Here is a 24,305-nt window from a genome sequence, read left to right as displayed (position 1 = left end):
AAAGAAAGTTATGGAAGAATATCTTGATCTCCAATGGGTATTCATCCCTAACCCTAATCACAACCCTAACCCTAACCCTAATCACAACCCTAACCCTAACCCTAGTCACAACCCTAACCCTAACCCTCATTGCAACCCTAACCCTAATTCACATTAGGGTGAATAACTCCGCGCTGCTTGCTCGAAACGTGCTGAAATTCGGTGTGGTTGCGTGGCAGGTTGCCCTTTATTAACCCCGAAATGCCCAAGTCTCTATGACTTTCAGAAAAAAAGTTATTCAAAAATATCTTCTACTTTTTTTTTTAGATTTGGTGGTTTCACCATTTCCGAAGGTCGTAGAAGCTCGGGGGTGGTCCCAATGGATCGGGCATAGCCACATTAGTGGAGATGGAACCCACTTCCAAGTCTCTATGACCTTCAGAAAAAAAGTAATTGAAGAATATCTGGATCTCCAATGGGTTTTCAGCCCTAACCCTAACCCTAATCACAACCCAAAAAACAAACACTCATCACAACCCTAACCCTAACCCTTCCAAAGGTCGCAGAAGCTCGGGGGTGGTACCAATGGATCGGGCATAGCCACATTAGTGGAGATGGAACCAACTTCCAAGTCTCTATGACCTTCAGAAAGAAAGTTATGGAAGAATATCTTGATCTCCAATGGGTATTCATCCCTAACCCTAATCACAACCCTAACCCTAACCCTAATCACAACCCTAACCCTAACCCTAGTCACAACCCTAACCCTAACCCTCATTGCAACCCTAACCCTAATTCACATTAGGGTGAATAACTCCGCGCTGCTTGCTCGAAACGTGCTGAAATTCGGTGTGGTTGCGTGGCAGGTTGCCCTTTATTAACCCCGAAATGCCCAAGTCTCTATGACTTTCAGAAAAAAAGTTATTCAAAAATATCTTCTACTTTTTTTTTTAGATTTGGTGGTTTCACCATTTCCGAAGGTCGTAGAAGCTCGGGGGTGGTCCCAATGGATCGGGCATAGCCACATTAGTGGAGATGGAACCCACTTCCAAGTCTCTATGACCTTCAGAAAAAAAGTAATTGAAGAATATCTGGATCTCCAATGGGTTTTCAGCCCTAACCCTAACCCTAATCACAACCCAAAAAACAAACACTCATCACAACCCTAACCCTAACCCTTCCAAAGGTCGCAGAAGCTCGGGGGTGGTACCAATGGATCGGGCATAGCCACATTAGTGGAGATGGAACCAACTTCCAAGTCTCTATGACCTTCAGAAAGAAAGTTATGGAAGAATATCTTGATCTCCAATGGGTATTCATCCCTAACCCTAATCACAACCCTAACCCTAACCCTAATCACAACCCTAACCCTAACCCTAGTCACAACCCTAACCCTAACCCTCATTGCAACCCTAACCCTAATTCACATTAGGGTGAATAACTCCGCGCTGCTTGCTCGAAACGTGCTGAAATTCGGTGTGGTTGCGTGGCAGGTTGCCCTTTATTAACCCCGAAATGCCCAAGTCTCTATGACTTTCAGAAAAAAAGTTATTCAAAAATATCTTCTACTTTTTTTTTTAGATTTGGTGGTTTCACCATTTCCGAAGGTCGTAGAAGCTCGGGGGTGGTCCCAATGGATCGGGCATAGCCACATTAGTGGAGATGGAACCCACTTCCAAGTCTCTATGACCTTCAGAAAAAAAGTAATTGAAGAATATCTGGATCTCCAATGGGTTTTCAGCCCTAACCCTAACCCTAATCACAACCCAAAAAACAAACACTCATCACAACCCTAACCCTAACCCTTCCAAAGGTCGCAGAAGCTCGGGGGTGGTACCAATGGATCGGGCATAGCCACATTAGTGGAGATGGAACCAACTTCCAAGTCTCTATGACCTTCAGAAAGAAAGTTATGGAAGAATATCTTGATCTCCAATGGGTATTCATCCCTAACCCTAATCACAACCCTAACCCTAACCCTAATCACAACCCTAACCCTAACCCTAGTCACAACCCTAACCCTAACCCTCATTGCAACCCTAACCCTAATTCACATTAGGGTGAATAACTCCGCGCTGCTTGCTCGAAACGTGCTGAAATTCGGTGTGGTTGCGTGGCAGGTTGCCCTTTATTAACCCCGAAATGCCCAAGTCTCTATGACTTTCAGAAAAAAAGTTATTCAAAAATATCTTCTACTTTTTTTTTTAGATTTGGTGGTTTCACCATTTCCGAAGGTCGTAGAAGCTTGGGGGTGGTCCCAATGGATCGGGCATAGCCACATTAGTGGAGATGGAACCGACTTCCAAGTCTCTATGACCTTCAGAAAAAAAGTTATTGAAGAATATCTGGATCTCCAATGGGTTTTCAGCCCTAACCCTAACCCTAATCACAACCCAAAAAACAAACACTCATCACAACCCTAACCCTAACCCTTCCAAAGGTCGCAGAAGCTCGGGGGTGGTACCAATGGATCGGGCATAGCCACATTAGTGGAGATGGAACCAACTTCCAAGTCTCTATGACCTTCAGAAAGAAAGTTATGGAAGAATATCTTGATCTCCAATGGGTATTCATCCCTAACCCTAATCACAACCCTAACCCTAACCCTAATCACAACCCTAACCCTAACCCTAGTCACAACCCTAACCCTAACCCTCATTGCAACCCTAACCCTAATTCACATTAGGGTGAATAACTCCGCGCTGCTTGCTCGAAACGTGCTGAAATTCGGTGTGGTTGCGTGGCAGGTTGCCCTTTATTAACCCCGAAATGCCCAAGTCTCTATGACTTTCAGAAAAAAAGTTATTCAAAAATATCTTCTACTTTTTTTTTTAGATTTGGTGGTTTCACCATTTCCGAAGGTCGTAGAAGCTTGGGGGTGGTCCCAATGGATCGGGCATAGCCACATTAGTGGAGATGGAACCGACTTCCAAGTCTCTATGACCTTCAGAAAAAAAGTTATTGAAGAATATCTGGATCTCCAATGGGTTTTCAGCCCTAACCCTAACCCTAATCACAACCCAAAAAACAAACACTCATCACAACCCTAACCCTAACCCTTCCAAAGGTCGCAGAAGCTCGGGGGTGGTACCAATGGATCGGGCATAGCCACATTAGTGGAGATGGAACCAACTTCCAAGTCTCTATGACCTTCAGAAAGAAAGTTATGGAAGAATATCTTGATCTCCAATGGGTATTCATCCCTAACCCTAATCACAACCCTAACCCTAACCCTAATCACAACCCTAACCCTAGTCACAACCCTAACCCTAACCCTCATTGCAACCCTAACCCTAATTCACATTAGGGTGAATAACTCCGCGCTGCTTGCTCGAAACGTGCTGAAATTCGGTGTGGTTGCGTGGCAGGTTGCCCTTTATTAACCCCGAAATGCCCAAGTCTCTATGAAAAAAAGTTATTCAAAAATATCTTCTACTTTTTTTTTTTAGATTTGGTGGTTTCACCATTTCCGAAGGTCGTAGAAGCTCGGGGGTGGTCCCAATGGATCGGGCATAGCCACATTAGTGGAGATGGAACCCACTTCCAAGTCTCTATGACCTTCAGAAAAAAAGTTATTGAAGAATATCTGGATCTCCAATGGGTTTTCAGCCCTAACCCTAACCCTAATCACAACCCAAAAAACAAACACTCATCACAACCCTAACCCTAACCCTTCCAAAGGTCGCAGAAGCTCGGGGGTGGTACCAATGGATCGGGCATAGCCACATTAGTGGAGATGGAACCAACTTCCAAGTCTCTATGACCTTCAGAAAGAAAGTTATGGAAGAATATCTTGATCTCCAATGGGTATTCATCCCTAACCCTAATCACAACCCTAACCCTAACCCTAATCACAACCCTAACCCTAACCCTAGTCACAACCCTAACCCTAACCCTCATTGCAACCCTAACCCTAATTCACATTAGGGTGAATAACTCCGCGCTGCTTGCTCGAAACGTGCTGAAATTCGGTGTGGTTGCGTGGCAGGTTGCCCTTTATTAACCCCGAAATGCCCAAGTCTCTATGACTTTCAGAAAAAAAGTTATTCAAAAATATCTTCTACTTTTTTTTTTAGATTTGGTGGTTTCACCATTTCCGAAGGTCATAGAAGCTTGGGGGTGGTCCCAATGGATCGGGCATAGCCACATTAGTGGAGATGGAACCGACTTCCAAGTCTCTATGACCTTCAGAAAAAAAGTTATTGAAGAATATCTGGATCTCCAATGGGTTTTCAGCCCTAACCCTAATCACAACCCAAAAAACAAACACTCATCACAACCCTAACCCTAACCCTTCCAAAGGTCGCAGAAGCTCGGGGGTGGTACCAATGGATCGGGCATAGCCACATTAGTGGAGATGGAACCAACTTCCAAGTCTCTATGACCTTCAGAAAGAAAGTTATGGAAGAATATCTTGATCTCCAATGGGTATTCATCCCTAACCCTAATCACAACCCTAACCCTAACCCTAATCACAACCCTAACCCTAACCCTAGTCACAACCCTAACCCTAACCCTCATTGCAACCCTAACCCTAATTCACATTAGGGTGAATAACTCCGCGCTGCTTGCTCGAAACGTGCTGAAATTCGGTGTGGTTGCGTGGCAGGTTGCCCTTTATTAACCCCGAAATGCCCAAGTCTCTATGACTTTCAGAAAAAAAGTTATTCAAAAATATCTTCTACTTTTTTTTTTAGATTTGGTGGTTTCACCATTTCCGAAGGTCGTAGAAGCTCGGGGGTGGTCCCAATGGATCGGGCATAGCCACATTAGTGGAGATGGAACCCACTTCCAAGTCTCTATGACCTTCAGAAAAAAAGTAATTGAAGAATATCTGGATCTCCAATGGGTTTTCAGCCCTAACCCTAACCCTAATCACAACCCAAAAAACAAACACTCATCACAACCCTAACCCTAACCCTTCCAAAGGTCGCAGAAGCTCGGGGGTGGTACCAATGGATCGGGCATAGCCACATTAGTGGAGATGGAACCAACTTCCAAGTCTCTATGACCTTCAGAAAGAAAGTTATGGAAGAATATCTTGATCTCCAATGGGTATTCATCCCTAACCCTAATCACAACCCTAACCCTAACCCTAATCACAACCCTAACCCTAACCCTAGTCACAACCCTAACCCTAACCCTCATTGCAACCCTAACCCTAATTCACATTAGGGTGAATAACTCCGCGCTGCTTGCTCGAAACGTGCTGAAATTCGGTGTGGTTGCGTGGCAGGTTGCCCTTTATTAACCCCGAAATGCCCAAGTCTCTATGACTTTCAGAAAAAAAGTTATTCAAAAATATCTTCTACTTTTTTTTTTAGATTTGGTGGTTTCACCATTTCCGAAGGTCGTAGAAGCTCGGGGGTGGTCCCAATGGATCGGGCATAGCCACATTAGTGGAGATGGAACCCACTTCCAAGTCTCTATGACCTTCAGAAAAAAAGTAATTGAAGAATATCTGGATCTCCAATGGGTTTTCAGCCCTAACCCTAACCCTAATCACAACCCAAAAAACAAACACTCATCACAACCCTAACCCTAACCCTTCCAAAGGTCGCAGAAGCTCGGGGGTGGTACCAATGGATCGGGCATAGCCACATTAGTGGAGATGGAACCAACTTCCAAGTCTCTATGACCTTCAGAAAGAAAGTTATGGAAGAATATCTTGATCTCCAATGGGTATTCATCCCTAACCCTAATCACAACCCTAACCCTAACCCTAATCACAACCCTAACCCTAACCCTAGTCACAACCCTAACCCTAACCCTTCCAAAGGTCGCAGAAGCTCGGGGGTGGTACCAATGGATCGGGCATAGCCACATTAGTGGAGATGGAACCAACTTCCAAGTCTCTATGACCTTCAGAAAGAAAGTTATGGAAGAATATCTTGATCTCCAATGGGTATTCATCCCTAACCCTAATCACAACCCTAACCCTAACCCTAATCACAACCCTAACCCTAACCCTAGTCACAACCCTAACCCTAACCCTCATTGCAACCCTAACCCTAATTCACATTAGGGTGAATAACTCCGCGCTGCTTGCTCGAAACGTGCTGAAATTCGGTGTGGTTGCGTGGCAGGTTGCCCTTTATTAACCCCGAAATGCCCAAGTCTCTATGACTTTCAGAAAAAAAGTTATTCAAAAATATCTTCTACTTTTTTTTTTAGATTTGGTGGTTTCACCATTTCCGAAGGTCGTAGAAGCTTGGGGGTGGTCCCAATGGATCGGGCATAGCCACATTAGTGGAGATGGAACCGACTTCCAAGTCTCTATGACCTTCAGAAAAAAAGTTATTGAAGAATATCTGGATCTCCAATGGGTTTTCAGCCCTAACCCTAACCCTAATCACAACCCAAAAAACAAACACTCATCACAACCCTAACCCTAACCCTTCCAAAGGTCGCAGAAGCTCGGGGGTGGTACCAATGGATCGGGCATAGCCACATTAGTGGAGATGGAACCAACTTCCAAGTCTCTATGACCTTCAGAAAGAAAGTTATGGAAGAATATCTTGATCTCCAATGGGTATTCATCCCTAACCCTAATCACAACCCTAACCCTAACCCTAATCACAACCCTAACCCTAACCCTAGTCACAACCCTAACCCTAACCCTCATTGCAACCCTAACCCTAATTCACATTAGGGTGAATAACTCCGCGCTGCTTGCTCGAAACGTGCTGAAATTCGGTGTGGTTGCGTGGCAGGTTGCCCTTTATTAACCCCGAAATGCCCAAGTCTCTATGACTTTCAGAAAAAAAGTTATTCAAAAATATCTTCTACTTTTTTTTTTAGATTTGGTGGTTTCACCATTTCCGAAGGTCGTAGAAGCTTGGGGGTGGTCCCAATGGATCGGGCATAGCCACATTAGTGGAGATGGAACCGACTTCCAAGTCTCTATGACCTTCAGAAAAAAAGTTATTGAAGAATATCTGGATCTCCAATGGGTTTTCAGCCCTAACCCTAACCCTAATCACAACCCAAAAAACAAACACTCATCACAACCCTAACCCTAACCCTTCCAAAGGTCGCAGAAGCTCGGGGGTGGTACCAATGGATCGGGCATAGCCACATTAGTGGAGATGGAACCAACTTCCAAGTCTCTATGACCTTCAGAAAGAAAGTTATGGAAGAATATCTTGATCTCCAATGGGTATTCATCCCTAACCCTAATCACAACCCTAACCCTAACCCTAATCACAACCCTAACCCTAACCCTAGTCACAACCCTAACCCTAACCCTCATTGCAACCCTAACCCTAATTCACATTAGGGTGAATAACTCCGCGCTGCTTGCTCGAAACGTGCTGAAATTCGGTGTGGTTGCGTGGCAGGTTGCCCTTTATTAACCCCGAAATGCCCAAGTCTCTATGACTTTCAGAAAAAAAGTTATTCAAAAATATCTTCTACTTTTTTTTTTAGATTTGGTGGTTTCACCATTTCCGAAGGTCGTAGAAGCTTGGGGGTGGTCCCAATGGATCGGGCATAGCCACATTAGTGGAGATGGAACCGACTTCCAAGTCTCTATGACCTTCAGAAAAAAAGTTATTGAAGAATATCTGGATCTCCAATGGGTTTTCAGCCCTAACCCTAACCCTAATCACAACCCAAAAAACAAACACTCATCACAACCCTAACCCTAACCCTTCCAAAGGTCGCAGAAGCTCGGGGGTGGTACCAATGGATCGGGCATAGCCACATTAGTGGAGATGGAACCAACTTCCAAGTCTCTATGACCTTCAGAAAGAAAGTTATGGAAGAATATCTTGATCTCCAATGGGTATTCATCCCTAACCCTAATCACAACCCTAACCCTAACCCTAATCACAACCCTAACCCTAACCCTAGTCACAACCCTAACCCTAACCCTCATTGCAACCCTAACCCTAATTCACATTAGGGTGAATAACTCCGCGCTGCTTGCTCGAAACGTGCTGAAATTCGGTGTGGTTGCGTGGCAGGTTGCCCTTTATTAACCCCGAAATGCCCAAGTCTCTATGACCTTCAGAAAGAAAGTTATGGAAGAATATCTTGATCTCCAATGGGTATTCATCCCTAACCCTAATCACAACCCTAACCCTAACCCTAATCACAACCCTAACCCTAACCCTAGTCACAACCCTAACCCTAACCCTCATTGCAACCCTAACCCTAATTCACATTAGGGTGAATAACTCCGCGCTGCTTGCTCGAAACGTGCTGAAATTCGGTGTGGTTGCGTGGCAGGTTGCCCTTTATTAACCCCGAAATGCCCAAGTCTCTATGACTTTCAGAAAAAAAGTTATTCAAAAATATCTTCTACTTTTTTTTTTAGATTTGGTGGTTTCACCATTTCCGAAGGTCGTAGAAGCTTGGGGGTGGTCCCAATGGATCGGGCATAGCCACATTAGTGGAGATGGAACCGACTTCCAAGTCTCTATGACCTTCAGAAAAAAAGTTATTGAAGAATATCTGGATCTCCAATGGGTTTTCAGCCCTAACCCTAACCCTAATCACAACCCAAAAAACAAACACTCATCACAACCCTAACCCTAACCCTTCCAAAGGTCGCAGAAGCTCGGGGGTGGTACCAATGGATCGGGCATAGCCACATTAGTGGAGATGGAACCAACTTCCAAGTCTCTATGACCTTCAGAAAGAAAGTTATGGAAGAATATCTTGATCTCCAATGGGTATTCATCCCTAACCCTAATCACAACCCTAACCCTAACCCTAATCACAACCCTAACCCTAACCCTAGTCACAACCCTAACCCTAACCCTCATTGCAACCCTAACCCTAATTCACATTAGGGTGAATAACTCCGCGCTGCTTGCTCGAAACGTGCTGAAATTCGGTGTGGTTGCGTGGCAGGTTGCCCTTTATTAACCCCGAAATGCCCAAGTCTCTATGACTTTCAGAAAAAAAGTTATTCAAAAATATCTTCTACTTTTTTTTTTAGATTTGGTGGTTTCACCATTTCCGAAGGTCGTAGAAGCTTGGGGGTGGTCCCAATGGATCGGGCATAGCCACATTAGTGGAGATGGAACCGACTTCCAAGTCTCTATGACCTTCAGAAAAAAAGTTATTGAAGAATATCTGGATCTCCAATGGGTTTTCAGCCCTAACCCTAACCCTAATCACAACCCAAAAAACAAACACTCATCACAACCCTAACCCTAACCCTTCCAAAGGTCGCAGAAGCTCGGGGGTGGTACCAATGGATCGGGCATAGCCACATTAGTGGAGATGGAACCAACTTCCAAGTCTCTATGACCTTCAGAAAGAAAGTTATGGAAGAATATCTTGATCTCCAATGGGTATTCATCCCTAACCCTAATCACAACCCTAACCCTAACCCTAATCACAACCCTAACCCTAACCCTAATCACAACCCTAACCCTAACCCTAGTCACAACCCTAACCCTAACCCTCATTGCAACCCTAACCCTAATTCACATTAGGGTGAATAACTCCGCGCTGCTTGCTCGAAACGTGCTGAAATTCGGTGTGGTTGCGTGGCAGGTTGCCCTTTATTAACCCCGAAATGCCCAAGTCTCTATGACTTTCAGAAAAAAAGTTATTCAAAAATATCTTCTACTTTTTTTTTTAGATTTGGTGGTTTCACCATTTCCGAAGGTCGTAGAAGCTTGGGGGTGGTCCCAATGGATCGGGCATAGCCACATTAGTGGAGATGGAACCGACTTCCAAGTCTCTATGACCTTCAGAAAAAAAGTTATTGAAGAATATCTGGATCTCCAATGGGTTTTCAGCCCTAACCCTAACCCTAATCACAACCCAAAAAACAAACACTCATCACAACCCTAACCCTAACCCTTCCAAAGGTCGCAGAAGCTCGGGGGTGGTACCAATGGATCGGGCATAGCCACATTAGTGGAGATGGAACCAACTTCCAAGTCTCTATGACCTTCAGAAAGAAAGTTATGGAAGAATATCTTGATCTCCAATGGGTATTCATCCCTAACCCTAATCACAACCCTAACCCTAACCCTAATCACAACCCTAACCCTAACCCTAGTCACAACCCTAACCCTAACCCTCATTGCAACCCTAACCCTAATTCACATTAGGGTGAATAACTCCGCGCTGCTTGCTCGAAACGTGCTGAAATTCGGTGTGGTTGCGTGGCAGGTTGCCCTTTATTAACCCCGAAATGCCCAAGTCTCTATGACTTTCAGAAAAAAAGTTATTCAAAAATATCTTCTACTTTTTTTTTTAGATTTGGTGGTTTCACCATTTCCGAAGGTCGTAGAAGCTCGGGGGTGGTCCCAATGGATCGGGCATAGCCACATTAGTGGAGATGGAACCCACTTCCAAGTCTCTATGACCTTCAGAAAAAAAGTTATTGAAGAATATCTGGATCTCCAATGGGTTTTCAGCCCTAACCCTAACCCTAATCACAACCCAAAAAACAAACACTCATCACAACCCTAACCCTAACCCTTCCAAAGGTCGCAGAAGCTCGGGGGTGGTACCAATGGATCGGGCATAGCCACATTAGTGGAGATGGAACCAACTTCCAAGTCTCTATGACCTTCAGAAAGAAAGTTATGGAAGAATATCTTGATCTCCAATGGGTATTCATCCCTAACCCTAATCACAACCCTAACCCTAACCCTAATCACAACCCTAACCCTAACCCTAGTCACAACCCTAACCCTAACCCTCATTGCAACCCTAACCCTAATTCACATTAGGGTGAATAACTCCGCGCTGCTTGCTCGAAACGTGCTGAAATTCGGTGTGGTTGCGTGGCAGGTTGCCCTTTATTAACCCCGAAATGCCCAAGTCTCTATGACTTTCAGAAAAAAAGTTATTCAAAAATATCTTCTACTTTTTTTTTTAGATTTGGTGGTTTCACCATTTCCGAAGGTCGTAGAAGCTTGGGGGTGGTCCCAATGGATCGGGCATAGCCACATTAGTGGAGATGGAACCGACTTCCAAGTCTCTATGACCTTCAGAAAAAAAGTTATTGAAGAATATCTGGATCTCCAATGGGTTTTCAGCCCTAACCCTAACCCTAATCACAACCCAAAAAACAAACACTCATCACAACCCTAACCCTAACCCTTCCAAAGGTCGCAGAAGCTCGGGGGTGGTACCAATGGATCGGGCATAGCCACATTAGTGGAGATGGAACCAACTTCCAAGTCTCTATGACCTTCAGAAAGAAAGTTATGGAAGAATATCTTGATCTCCAATGGGTATTCATCCCTAACCCTAATCACAACCCTAACCCTAACCCTAGTCACAACCCTAACCCTAACCCTCATTGCAACCCTAACCCTAATTCACATTAGGGTGAATAACTCCGCGCTGCTTGCTCGAAACGTGCTGAAATTCGGTGTGGTTGCGTGGCAGGTTGCCCTTTATTAACCCCGAAATGCCCAAGTCTCTATGACTTTCAGAAAAAAAGTTATTCAAAAATATCTTCTACTTTTTTTTTTAGATTTGGTGGTTTCACCATTTCCGAAGGTCGTAGAAGCTTGGGGGTGGTCCCAATGGATCGGGCATAGCCACATTAGTGGAGATGGAACCCACTTCCAAGTCTCTATGACCTTCAGAAAAAAAGTTATTGAAGAATATCTGGATCTCCAATGGGTTTTCAGCCCTAACCCTAACCCTAATCACAACCCAAAAAACAAACACTCATCACAACCCTAACCCTAACCCTTCCAAAGGTCGCAGAAGCTCGGGGGTGGTACCAATGGATCGGGCATAGCCACATTAGTGGAGATGGAACCAACTTCCAAGTCTCTATGACCTTCAGAAAGAAAGTTATGGAAGAATATCTTGATCTCCAATGGGTATTCATCCCTAACCCTAATCACAACCCTAACCCTAACCCTAATCACAACCCTAACCCTAACCCTAGTCACAACCCTAACCCTAACCCTCATTGCAACCCTAACCCTAATTCACATTAGGGTGAATAACTCCGCGCTGCTTGCTCGAAACGTGCTGAAATTCGGTGTGGTTGCGTGGCAGGTTGCCCTTTATTAACCCCGAAATGCCCAAGTCTCTATGACTTTCAGAAAAAAAGTTATTCAAAAATATCTTCTACTTTTTTTTTTAGATTTGGTGGTTTCACCATTTCCGAAGGTCGTAGAAGCTTGGGGATGGTCCCAATGGATCGGGCATAGCCACATTAGTGGAGATGGAACCGACTTCCAAGTCTCTATGACCTTCAGAAAAAAAGTTATTGAAGAATATCTGGATCTCCAATGGGTTTTCAGCCCTAACCCTAACCCTAATCACAACCCAAAAAACAAACACTCATCACAACCCTAACCCTAACCCTTCCAAAGGTCGCAGAAGCTCGGGGGTGGTACCAATGGATCGGGCATAGCCACATTAGTGGAGATGGAACCAACTTCCAAGTCTCTATGACCTTCAGAAAGAAAGTTATGGAAGAATATCTTGATCTCCAATGGGTATTCATCCCTAACCCTAATCACAACCCTAACCCTAACCCTAATCACAACCCTAACCCTAACCCTAGTCACAACCCTAACCCTAACCCTCATTGCAACCCTAACCCTAATTCACATTAGGGTGAATAACTCCGCGCTGCTTGCTCGAAACGTGCTGAAATTCGGTGTGGTTGCGTGGCAGGTTGCCCTTTATTAACCCCGAAATGCCCAAGTCTCTATGACCTTCAGAAAGAAAGTTATGGAAGAATATCTTGATCTCCAATGGGTATTCATCCCTAACCCTAATCACAACCCTAACCCTAACCCTAATCACAACCCTAACCCTAACCCTAGTCACAACCCTAACCCTAACCCTCATTGCAACCCTAACCCTAATTCACATTAGGGTGAATAACTCCGCGCTGCTTGCTCGAAACGTGCTGAAATTCGGTGTGGTTGCGTGGCAGGTTGCCCTTTATTAACCCCGAAATGCCCAAGTCTCTATGACTTTCAGAAAAAAAGTTATTCAAAAATATCTTCTACTTTTTTTTTTAGATTTGGTGGTTTCACCATTTCCGAAGGTCGTAGAAGCTTGGGGGTGGTCCCAATGGATCGGGCATAGCCACATTAGTGGAGATGGAACCGACTTCCAAGTCTCTATGACCTTCAGAAAAAAAGTTATTGAAGAATATCTGGATCTCCAATGGGTTTTCAGCCCTAACCCTAACCCTAATCACAACCCAAAAAACAAACACTCATCACAACCCTAACCCTAACCCTTCCAAAGGTCGCAGAAGCTCGGGGGTGGTACCAATGGATCGGGCATAGCCACATTAGTGGAGATGGAACCAACTTCCAAGTCTCTATGACCTTCAGAAAGAAAGTTATGGAAGAATATCTTGATCTCCAATGGGTATTCATCCCTAACCCTAATCACAACCCTAACCCTAACCCTAATCACAACCCTAACCCTAACCCTAGTCACAACCCTAACCCTAACCCTCATTGCAACCCTAACCCTAATTCACATTAGGGTGAATAACTCCGCGCTGCTTGCTCGAAACGTGCTGAAATTCGGTGTGGTTGCGTGGCAGGTTGCCCTTTATTAACCCCGAAATGCCCAAGTCTCTATGACTTTCAGAAAAAAAGTTATTCAAAAATATCTTCTACTTTTTTTTTTAGATTTGGTGGTTTCACCATTTCCGAAGGTCGTAGAAGCTTGGGGGTGGTCCCAATGGATCGGGCATAGCCACATTAGTGGAGATGGAACCGACTTCCAAGTCTCTATGACCTTCAGAAAAAAAGTTATTGAAGAATATCTGGATCTCCAATGGGTTTTCAGCCCTAACCCTAACCCTAATCACAACCCAAAAAACAAACACTCATCACAACCCTAACCCTAACCCTTCCAAAGGTCGCAGAAGCTCGGGGGTGGTACCAATGGATCGGGCATAGCCACATTAGTGGAGATGGAACCAACTTCCAAGTCTCTATGACCTTCAGAAAGAAAGTTATGGAAGAATATCTTGATCTCCAATGGGTATTCATCCCTAACCCTAATCACAACCCTAACCCTAACCCTAATCACAACCCTAACCCTAACCCTAATCACAACCCTAACCCTAACCCTAGTCACAACCCTAACCCTAACCCTCATTGCAACCCTAACCCTAATTCACATTAGGGTGAATAACTCCGCGCTGCTTGCTCGAAACGTGCTGAAATTCGGTGTGGTTGCGTGGCAGGTTGCCCTTTATTAACCCCGAAATGCCCAAGTCTCTATGACTTTCAGAAAAAAAGTTATTCAAAAATATCTTCTACTTTTTTTTTTAGATTTGGTGGTTTCACCATTTCCGAAGGTCGTAGAAGCTTGGGGGTGGTCCCAATGGATCGGGCATAGCCACATTAGTGGAGATGGAACCGACTTCCAAGTCTCTATGACCTTCAGAAAAAAAGTTATTGAAGAATATCTGGATCTCCAATGGGTTTTCAGCCCTAACCCTAACCCTAATCACAACCCAAAAAACAAACACTCATCACAACCCTAACCCTAACCCTTCCAAAGGTCGCAGAAGCTCGGGGGTGGTACCAATGGATCGGGCATAGCCACATTAGTGGAGATGGAACCAACTTCCAAGTCTCTATGACCTTCAGAAAGAAAGTTATGGAAGAATATCTTGATCTCCAATGGGTATTCATCCCTAACCCTAATCACAACCCTAACCCTAACCCTAATCACAACCCTAACCCTAACCCTAGTCACAACCCTAACCCTAACCCTCATTGCAACCCTAACCCTAATTCACATTAGGGTGAATAACTCCGCGCTGCTTGCTCGAAACGTGCTGAAATTCGGTGTGGTTGCGTGGCAGGTTGCCCTTTATTAACCCCGAAATGCCCAAGTCTCTATGACTTTCAGAAAAAAAGTTATTCAAAAATATCTTCTACTTTTTTTTTTAGATTTGGTGGTTTCACCATTTCCGAAGGTCGTAGAAGCTCGGGGGTGGTCCCAATGGATCGGGCATAGCCACATTAGTGGAGATGGAACCCACTTCCAAGTCTCTATGACCTTCAGAAAAAAAGTTATTGAAGAATATCTGGATCTCCAATGGGTTTTCAGCCCTAACCCTAACCCTAATCACAACCCAAAAAACAAACACTCATCACAACCCTAACCCTAACCCTTCCAAAGGTCGCAGAAGCTCGGGGGTGGTACCAATGGATCGGGCATAGCCACATTAGTGGAGATGGAACCAACTTCCAAGTCTCTATGACCTTCAGAAAGAAAGTTATGGAAGAATATCTTGATCTCCAATGGGTATTCATCCCTAACCCTAATCACAACCCTAACCCTAACCCTAATCACAACCCTAACCCTAACCCTAGTCACAACCCTAACCCTAACCCTCATTGCAACCCTAACCCTAATTCACATTAGGGTGAATAACTCCGCGCTGCTTGCTCGAAACGTGCTGAAATTCGGTGTGGTTGCGTGGCAGGTTGCCCTTTATTAACCCCGAAATGCCCAAGTCTCTATGACTTTCAGAAAAAAAGTTATTCAAAAATATCTTCTACTTTTTTTTTTAGATTTGGTGGTTTCACCATTTCCGAAGGTCGTAGAAGCTTGGGGGTGGTCCCAATGGATCGGGCATAGCCACATTAGTGGAGATGGAACCGACTTCCAAGTCTCTATGACCTTCAGAAAAAAAGTTATTGAAGAATATCTGGATCTCCAATGGGTTTTCAGCCCTAACCCTAACCCTAATCACAACCCAAAAAACAAACACTCATCACAACCCTAACCCTAACCCTTCCAAAGGTCGCAGAAGCTCGGGGGTGGTACCAATGGATCGGGCATAGCCACATTAGTGGAGATGGAACCAACTTCCAAGTCTCTATGACCTTCAGAAAGAAAGTTATGGAAGAATATCTTGATCTCCAATGGGTATTCATCCCTAACCCTAATCACAACCCTAACCCTAACCCTAGTCACAACCCTAACCCTAACCCTCATTGCAACCCTAACCCTAATTCACATTAGGGTGAATAACTCCGCGCTGCTTGCTCGAAACGTGCTGAAATTCGGTGTGGTTGCGTGGCAGGTTGCCCTTTATTAACCCCGAAATGCCCAAGTCTCTATGACTTTCAGAAAAAAAGTTATTCAAAAATATCTTCTACTTTTTTTTTTAGATTTGGTGGTTTCACCATTTCCGAAGGTCGTAGAAGCTTGGGGGTGGTCCCAATGGATCGGGCATAGCCACATTAGTGGAGATGGAACCCACTTCCAAGTCTCTATGACCTTCAGAAAAAAAGTTATTGAAGAATATCTGGATCTCCAATGGGTTTTCAGCCCTAACCCTAACCCTAATCACAACCCAAAAAACAAACACTCATCACAACCCTAACCCTAACCCTTCCAAAGGTCGCAGAAGCTCGGGGGTGGTACCAATGGATCGGGCATAGCCACATTAGTGGAGATGGAACCAACTTCCAAGTCTCTATGACCTTCAGAAAGAAAGTTATGGAAGAATATCTTGATCTCCAATGGGTATTCATCCCTAACCCTAATCACAACCCTAACCCTAACCCTAATCACAACCCTAACCCTAACCCTAGTCACAACCCTAACCCTAACCCTCATTGCAACCCTAACCCTAATTCACATTAGGGTGAATAACTCCGCGCTGCTTGCTCGAAACGTGCTGAAATTCGGTGTGGTTGCGTGGCAGGTTGCCCTTTATTAACCCCGAAATGCCCAAGTCTCTATGACTTTCAGAAAAAAAGTTATTCAAAAATATCTTCTACTTTTTTTTTTAGATTTGGTGGTTTCACCATTTCCGAAGGTCGTAGAAGCTTGGGGGTGGTCCCAATGGATCGGGCATAGCCACATTAGTGGAGATGGAACCGACTTCCAAGTCTCTATGACCTTCAGAAAAAAAGTTATTGAAGAATATCTGGATCTCCAATGGGTTTTCAGCCCTAACCCTAACCCTAATCACAACCCAAAAAACAAACACTCATCACAACCCTAACCCTAACCCTTCCAAAGGTCGCAGAAGCTCGGGGGTGGTACCAATGGATCGGGCATAGCCACATTAGTGGAGATGGAACCAACTTCCAAGTCTCTATGACCTTCAGAAAGAAAGTTATGGAAGAATATCTTGATCTCCAATGGGTATTCATCCCTAACCCTAATCACAACCCTAACCCTAACCCTAATCACAACCCTAACCCTAACCCTAGTCACAACCCTAACCCTAACCCTCATTGCAACCCTAACCCTAATTCACATTAGGGTGAATAACTCCGCGCTGCTTGCTCGAAACGTGCTGAAATTCGGTGTGGTTGCGTGGCAGGTTGCCCTTTATTAACCCCGAAATGCCCAAGTCTCTATGACTTTCAGAAAAAAAGTTATTCAAAAATATCTTCTACTTTTTTTTTTAGATTTGGTGGTTTCACCATTTCCGAAGGTCGTAGAAGCTCGGGGGTGGTCCCAATGGATCGGGCATAGCCACATTAGTGGAGATGGAACCCACTTCCAAGTCTCTATGACCTTCAGAAAAAAAGTTATTGAAGAATATCTGGATCTCCAATGGGTTTTCAGCCCTAACCCTAACCCTAATCACAACCCAAAAAACAAACACTCATCACAACCCTAACCCTAACCCTTCCAAAGGTCGCAGAAGCTCGGGGGTGGTACCAATGGATCGGGCATAGCCACATTAGTGGAGATGGAACCAACTTCCAAGTCTCTATGACCTTCAGAAAGAAAGTTATGGAAGAATATCTTGATCTCCAATGGGTATTCATCCCTAACCCTAATCACAACCCTAACCCTAACCCTAATCACAACCCTAACCCTAACCCTAGTCACAACCCTAACCCTAACCCTCATTGCAACCCTAACCCTAATTCACATTAGGGTGAATAACTCCGCGCTGCTTGCTCGAAACGTGCTGAAATTCGGTGTGGTTGCGTGGCAGGTTGCCCTTTATTAACCCCGAAATGCCCAAGTCTCTATGACTTTCAGAAAAAAAGTTATTCAAAAATATCTTCTACTTTTTTTTTTAGATTTGGTGGTTTCACCATTTCCGAAGGTCGTAGAAGCTTGGGGGTGGTCCCAATGGATCGGGCATAGCCACATTAGTGGAGATGGAACCGACTTCCAAGTCTCTATGACCTTCAGAAAAAAAGTTATTGAAGAATATCTGGATCTCCAATGGGTTTTCAGCCCTAACCCTAACCCTAATCACAACCCAAAAAACAAACACTCATCACAACCCTAACCCTAACCCTTCCAAAGGTCGCAGAAGCTCGGGGGTGGTACCAATGGATCGGGCATAGCCACATTAGTGGAGATGGAACCAACTTCCAAGTCTCTATGACCTTCAGAAAGAAAGTTATGGAAGAATATCTTGATCTCCAATGGGTATTCATCCCTAACCCTAATCACAACCCTAACCCTAACCCTAGTCACAACCCTAACCCTAACCCTCATTGCAACCCTAACCCTAATTCACATTAGGGTGAATAACTCCGCGCTGCTTGCTCGAAACGTGCTGAAATTCGGTGTGGTTGCGTGGCAGGTTGCCCTTTATTAACCCCGAAATGCCCAAGTCTCTATGACTTTCAGAAAAAAAGTTATTCAAAAATATCTTCTACTTTTTTTTTTAGATTTGGTGGTTTCACCATTTCCGAAGGTCGTAGAAGCTTGGGGGTGGTCCCAATGGATCGGGCATAGCCACATTAGTGGAGATGGAACCCACTTCCAAGTCTCTATGACCTTCAGAAAAAAAGTTATTGAAGAATATCTGGATCTCCAATGGGTTTTCAGCCCTAACCCTAACCCTAATCACAACCCAAAAAACAAACACTCATCACAACCCTAACCCTAACCCTTCCAAAGGTCGCAGAAGCTCGGGGGTGGTACCAATGGATCGGGCATAGCCACATTAGTGGAGATGGAACCAACTTCCAAGTCTCTATGACCTTCAGAAAGAAAGTTATGGAAGAATATCTTGATCTCCAATGGGTATTCATCCCTAACCCTAATCACAACCCTAACCCTAACCCTAATCACAACCCTAACCCTAACCCTAGTCACAACCCTAACCCTAACCCTCATTGCAACCCTAACCCTAATTCACATTAGGGTGAATAACTCCGCGCTGCTTGCTCGAAACGTGCTGAAATTCGGTGTGGTTGCGTGGCAGGTTGCCCTTTATTAACCCCGAAATGCCCAAGTCTCTATGACTTTCAGAAAAAAAGTTATTCAAAAATATCTTCTACTTTTTTTTTTAGATTTGGTGGTTTCACCATTTCCGAAGGTCGTAGAAGCTTGGGGGTGGTCCCAATGGATCGGGCATAGCCACATTAGTGGAGATGGAACCGACTTCCAAGTCTCTATGACCTTCAGAAAAAAAGTTATTGAAGAATATCTGGATCTCCAATGGGTTTTCAGCCCTAACCCTAACCCTAATCACAACCCAAAAAACAAACACTCATCACAACCCTAACCCTAACCCTTCCAAAGGTCGCAGAAGCTCGGGGGTGGTACCAATGGATCGGGCATAGCCACATTAGTGGAGATGGAACCAACTTCCAAGTCTCTATGACCTTCAGAAAGAAAGTTATGGAAGAATATCTTGATCTCCAATGGGTATTCATCCCTAACCCTAATCACAACCCTAACCCTAACCCTAATCACAACCCTAACCCTAACCCTAGTCACAACCCTAACCCTAACCCTCATTGCAACCCTAACCCTAATTCACATTAGGGTGAATAACTCCGCGCTGCTTGCTCGAAACGTGCTGAAATTCGGTGTGGTTGCGTGGCAGGTTGCCCTTTATTAACCCCGAAATGCCCAAGTCTCTATGACTTTCAGAAAAAAAGTTATTCAAAAATATCTTGTACTTTTTTTTTAGATTTGGGTCAGTTTTTCATCCTCTTACACGTGTTTCATCTCATCCAAAAATTAAAAGTGAGCTTTCAGTTATGTTTTCTTCTCCCGCTCAGCCACAAACACCCACAGGTTTGCTTCAGGGACACAAATCATGAATCTTATATTTCACATAAAAGAATAATAGAATTTAATATCTGCAACTTTCTCCCCTTATGTCTCAAAATCACATGAGACTATTAGCAAACCTTGTTTCACCACAGCATAACATAATAAACAGAAAATATTATATAATATAATATTACCACTTAAAGAGGAAGGAATTTACGACAGGATCATTATTTAACTCTTAAGTTTAATTTAGTGACATCTAGAGGTGAAGTTGCATGTTGCAAACATGGTGGCCTCCGCAGAGAGGACCCCCTCCATGTAAATATAAAGTTTTTAAATATAAAGAGCTCCGTTCTATGATAGAGAAAACAACAATTCATACAACTGAGATGAAACACACCGGTGAAAACATCACCTCAATCTCACACACTGAACCTTCAAGGCTCAGGTCAAACACACGACCTCACATTTAACCACAGACGTGAGAGTGAAGGAATCGAACCTACCAGGAGTGACATTGATGTAGCCGCTGTTGGTTACGTTCTCGTAGTTCTCCCCAGACGAGGTGCTGGAGGTTTCGAATGAATCCACAGAGATGGCTGACACTCGGGCCTGTTGAGCATCCTGGGGGCCTCCGCCGGGGGCTGCGAAGGCTCCTGTCGCTGTATGTGTCGGTTCAGGGCCTGAAAAACAAACAACGAAAACACAATATAAAGACACAAAAAACAAAAAAGTTTGTCTGAGTAACAGTCACAGCACAACACTCACCTTCCTGACAGAGGCCGTCAACACCCGGAGGGCTCAGCAAAGGGTTCGTGTTGTTCCTGTGCCGCCGAGAATCTGGATTCAAAATGATGCACACGATGCAAGATATGAATCACAAAGCATCCTGCAAACATTCAGTGCAAACACACACACACACACACACACACTCACACACACACACACGGCAGAGCATCGTCAACTGCAAAAAAAAAAAAAAAAGACAGAGAGAGTTCAACATGTTGAGATGCAAAGATTCAAAGACAGAAGGAATGAAAGAATGTAGCTCACTCCGAAAGGTTGATAAAGGAATAGACGGTGCATTGCTTGGGTCACACTGCTCATAGTCTGTATCTACTGATCTGCTGTCAACACTACTACGCTGGGTCCACAGGTACCTGGGATCCGTGGGGACTGAGGCAAACACAAAATAAATCAAACAACTTGATGTCTCACCACTGTGCATGTGAATACAGCTAATTCAGGAGACAAGAGGAAAAAAAAAAAAACCCACATAACATGAACTCACACGTTTGTTTGTTCCTATAAACCACACTCACCATCTGACTGCTGCTGGCTGGCGGTGACTTTGACCAAGTCGACAGTTTCGTGGTAGTTGTTGAGGTGACGTGGTCGAGGGCTGGTGCGAGTCTGCTCGAGTAAAAACGCTGAGGGCGTATAAAATAATTTATACATGATGAACTGTATGAAATGAGTAAATCAAATTTTAATCTCTGTCTTTACTTTTACTTTCAGTCTCTCTTGTGTCCGCTCATTGTCTGTTCACCTTGATTTTACCCTCGGTTGTTTCACTCATTAACTATTCTTGTTGTTATGTCACTGACTGTTTGTGTCTCCTGATTGTTTTTAAATCTTTAAATGAATTGTTCCTGTGTTGTATTCTGACGTATTGTGAGGTGTCCATCGGTTGATGTAGATCAGGCTGAGGTGAGGACACTGACCTTGTCTCCTCCTGTAGTGGCAGCAGAGCACCGTGTTAGTGATCAACAACACGAGGAGCAGCAGACACACAGTGAAGGAGATGAGGAGCACAGGAGAGTTGAAATCTTCCATGAGGATGACTCTTGTTGTCGCTGCCGAGTTGAGAAAACAAGGTTTAATCCTCACACAGCAGACGGGACGCAGCGTTAACACATTTAATAGTTTGCAGGTTAGAGGGAAGTCAGTGTTGCTAGACCTCTTTTGAGAGAGAACACACGACTTCCTAAAAAGGGTTGAATTTCACTTTCTGCACTTGTGAAGTTTTTTCAAGCTGTGATTGAAAAACTGTGTCTGATTCTCAAAGTTCCATTCTGTGACTTTCAAACTCTGACTATTATTATCATCTAACTTTGCTATTAAATAAGTTAAATGATAATAATAGACACAGTTCAATTGATCTTTTTAAAAAAGATTAAATAAAACCTTAAATATTTACCTGTCGGCGAACTGGTCATCACTGGAGTTGTATTATCTGTGGTCGCTGTGAGAAACCCGAGAGAGCCTGCGAGAAGAAAATACGTTTTATTTTATAAAGTTTGAAATGGGAATAAGAATCAGAGGCAGAATTAACTCTAATATTATAAACGTAAGTTTGTATCAGAAGAAAACCCAGTGCCACAGTGGTGATGGAGAGGAGAGTTTTGTCGATATTGGACTTTCCTTCACACCCTCTCCATAATGTCTCGATTAGATTCCGCAGCTCGTTCAGTGACAGACTCATTCACCCGCGCTGCTCGACAGAACGACACAGGAAGTCGTTCCTGCCTGTTGCTGTCAAACTGTAAAACGACAACCTGTAAATAAGCTTAAACACGTTTACTGTGTCTACTTCACTCAAATATCATGTTGATCTATATCGCAGATTTATTTCTACTTTTGTACATCTTTTACTTTTTACCTCTGTCTTCTTGTTTATTTGATTTATTTTGATAACTGTTATGCGTAATAGTGTAATTCAAATCTTCATGTTTTTAAATTGATGTACTGCTGGTGAATACTGTTTCAACAAATTATATTAGAAATAATTAATTTAATTTCCATCAGAACATTTTCATGAGGAGATTTAAAAACACAAGTTTCGTTTTACAGGTGTCTGTTGGTGATAATTTAACATTTAATTCAGTTTCAGTGAAGATTAAAAAATATCTAAAAACTATTACGTGCAGATTTTTCATCTGCCTCTTATACATGATAAATCTGTGTAATTAAATGATTAAATACATATTTTTGGCTCCATTTAATTTCTGTCTTTGTATGAAAAATTTAACTTAAATAAAAATACATTAACTATTTAAACTAAACCTGAAATTTCCACACGTGGTCCATCACTTTTCTACTGACCACTTCACTGCTTTACTCACCAACCGGAAACCCGTGTCTCTCACCTTCACAGATGACCCCGGCTGCTTTAGAGTCCGTACACAGGTGGGGTCTGTTGGCGATCTCCCTGCACTGCCACAGGCTCTGGTGCTCTGGTCTGCAATGGTAGTACCACAGTGTCCCCTGGTTGTGGAGGAGCGGAGGAACAAACTGGGTGAAGTTCAGTGGTCTGGTTCCGCACCGCAGCATGGAGCACACCATGGAGGCCAGATGTTCATTCCAGCAGTTGTCACACACCGTGCCCCAGCGGCCGTTACGGTGAACCTCCAGTTTACCAGAGCAGTGATCCGCACCTCCAGTCAGTCTGATGGCTCTCATCTCTGCACACAGAACACACACTGTGACGCTCTCACAGGAAAATAGAGTTGTGTAGTAAATTAATGACAAGTATTCACATTAAGATATATATCTATAGAATCTCTCTGGGGATTTTTGTTTTTGTGGTTTTCTCTTTACAGTTTATAAGCAGACGTGCATGTCTCATGAAGTCTCGACTCCTATTCTGGGTTTTTAAGAATTATATGATTCATGTATTTTATTAACTATTAGTGTGACCTGAGCATATGACCCCAGCATCCTCCTTGTGTCCACAGTCGGGCTCCTCCTGTGAGGCCTGGCAGGCCCACAGATTGTCCTCATGGCCAGAACAGTTCAGCTCGTCCAGGAGGACGGGTCCTCTGCCCGGGGGGAAGGAGCCGCCCTGTCCCGTCACACTGAGGGCGTAACCACAGCCGAGCTGGGCGCACACCACGTCGGCATCCCTCAGGTCCCACCCGTCGTCACACACTGTTCCCCGTCGGCCGTCTCTCCACACCTCCACACGTCCAGCACAGCGGTCGGGCCCTTCAGCCAGCCACACGGCCTGGTGGCCTGAGGACAACATCATCAACTTACTGCAAGTCACTGTTCAACAGACGGTCGTTAAACACGGGAGAGGTTTTTATAGGGAACTTAAATAAAACAATAAAAAAGAGGCACTAATAACCTTCCATACAGAGTAATGATATCCAACTATTAGGAGCAACGGTTGAAAAAGCATTTAGAAAATGTTTAATGCAAAAATAACAAAACGACTTTCAAAGAATAGATGACTTTTAAATCAACATTTATAAAAATGTGTAAAAGATATATTCAATTTACTCCAGCACATGAAAAGGAACAGAAAACTAGACTGACATACCTCAACTTTATATTCAAATACACTAGACCCAGATCTTCATTTCGATCTCTCCCTTCATTTCCTCACATTA

At 43.9% G+C, this 24,305-nt stretch overlaps 1 protein-coding gene across 5 annotated transcripts in view; it reads right to left on the bottom strand.

Annotated features, from left to right (window-relative positions):
- Window positions 1-24,305, bottom strand: part of LOC109640555 (T-cell differentiation antigen CD6-like) — a 286,517-nt gene that overhangs the window by 260,416 nt on the left and 1,796 nt on the right. For 2 of the 5 annotated variants that reach the window (XM_069516815.1, XM_069516817.1), the window contains exons 4-11: window positions 23,611-23,925; window positions 23,061-23,375; window positions 22,112-22,177; window positions 21,636-21,767; window positions 21,234-21,341; window positions 20,965-21,087; window positions 20,680-20,751; window positions 20,418-20,594 (exon numbers count right to left, since the gene is read on the bottom strand). In XM_069516815.1, coding sequence (XP_069372916.1) covers window positions 20,418-20,594; window positions 20,680-20,751; window positions 20,965-21,087; window positions 21,234-21,341; window positions 21,636-21,767; window positions 22,112-22,177; window positions 23,061-23,375; window positions 23,611-23,925 — 1,308 coding nt within the window. Of the gene's footprint in view, window positions 1-20,417; window positions 20,595-20,679; window positions 20,876-20,964; window positions 21,088-21,233; window positions 21,342-21,635; window positions 21,768-22,111; window positions 22,178-23,060; window positions 23,376-23,610; window positions 23,926-24,305 lie in introns of those variants that run through there. The other 3 variants (XM_069516819.1, XM_069516818.1, XM_069516820.1) reach the window with 2 other exon arrangements.

The sequence above is a fragment of the Paralichthys olivaceus genome, chromosome 20 (genome assembly GCF_024713975.1).
Source record: "Paralichthys olivaceus isolate ysfri-2021 chromosome 20, ASM2471397v2, whole genome shotgun sequence".
Taxonomy (NCBI): domain Eukaryota; kingdom Metazoa; phylum Chordata; class Actinopteri; order Pleuronectiformes; family Paralichthyidae; genus Paralichthys; species Paralichthys olivaceus.
Note: the sequence above shows the minus strand (reverse complement) of the source record. Positions and strands in the feature narration are given on the sequence as shown.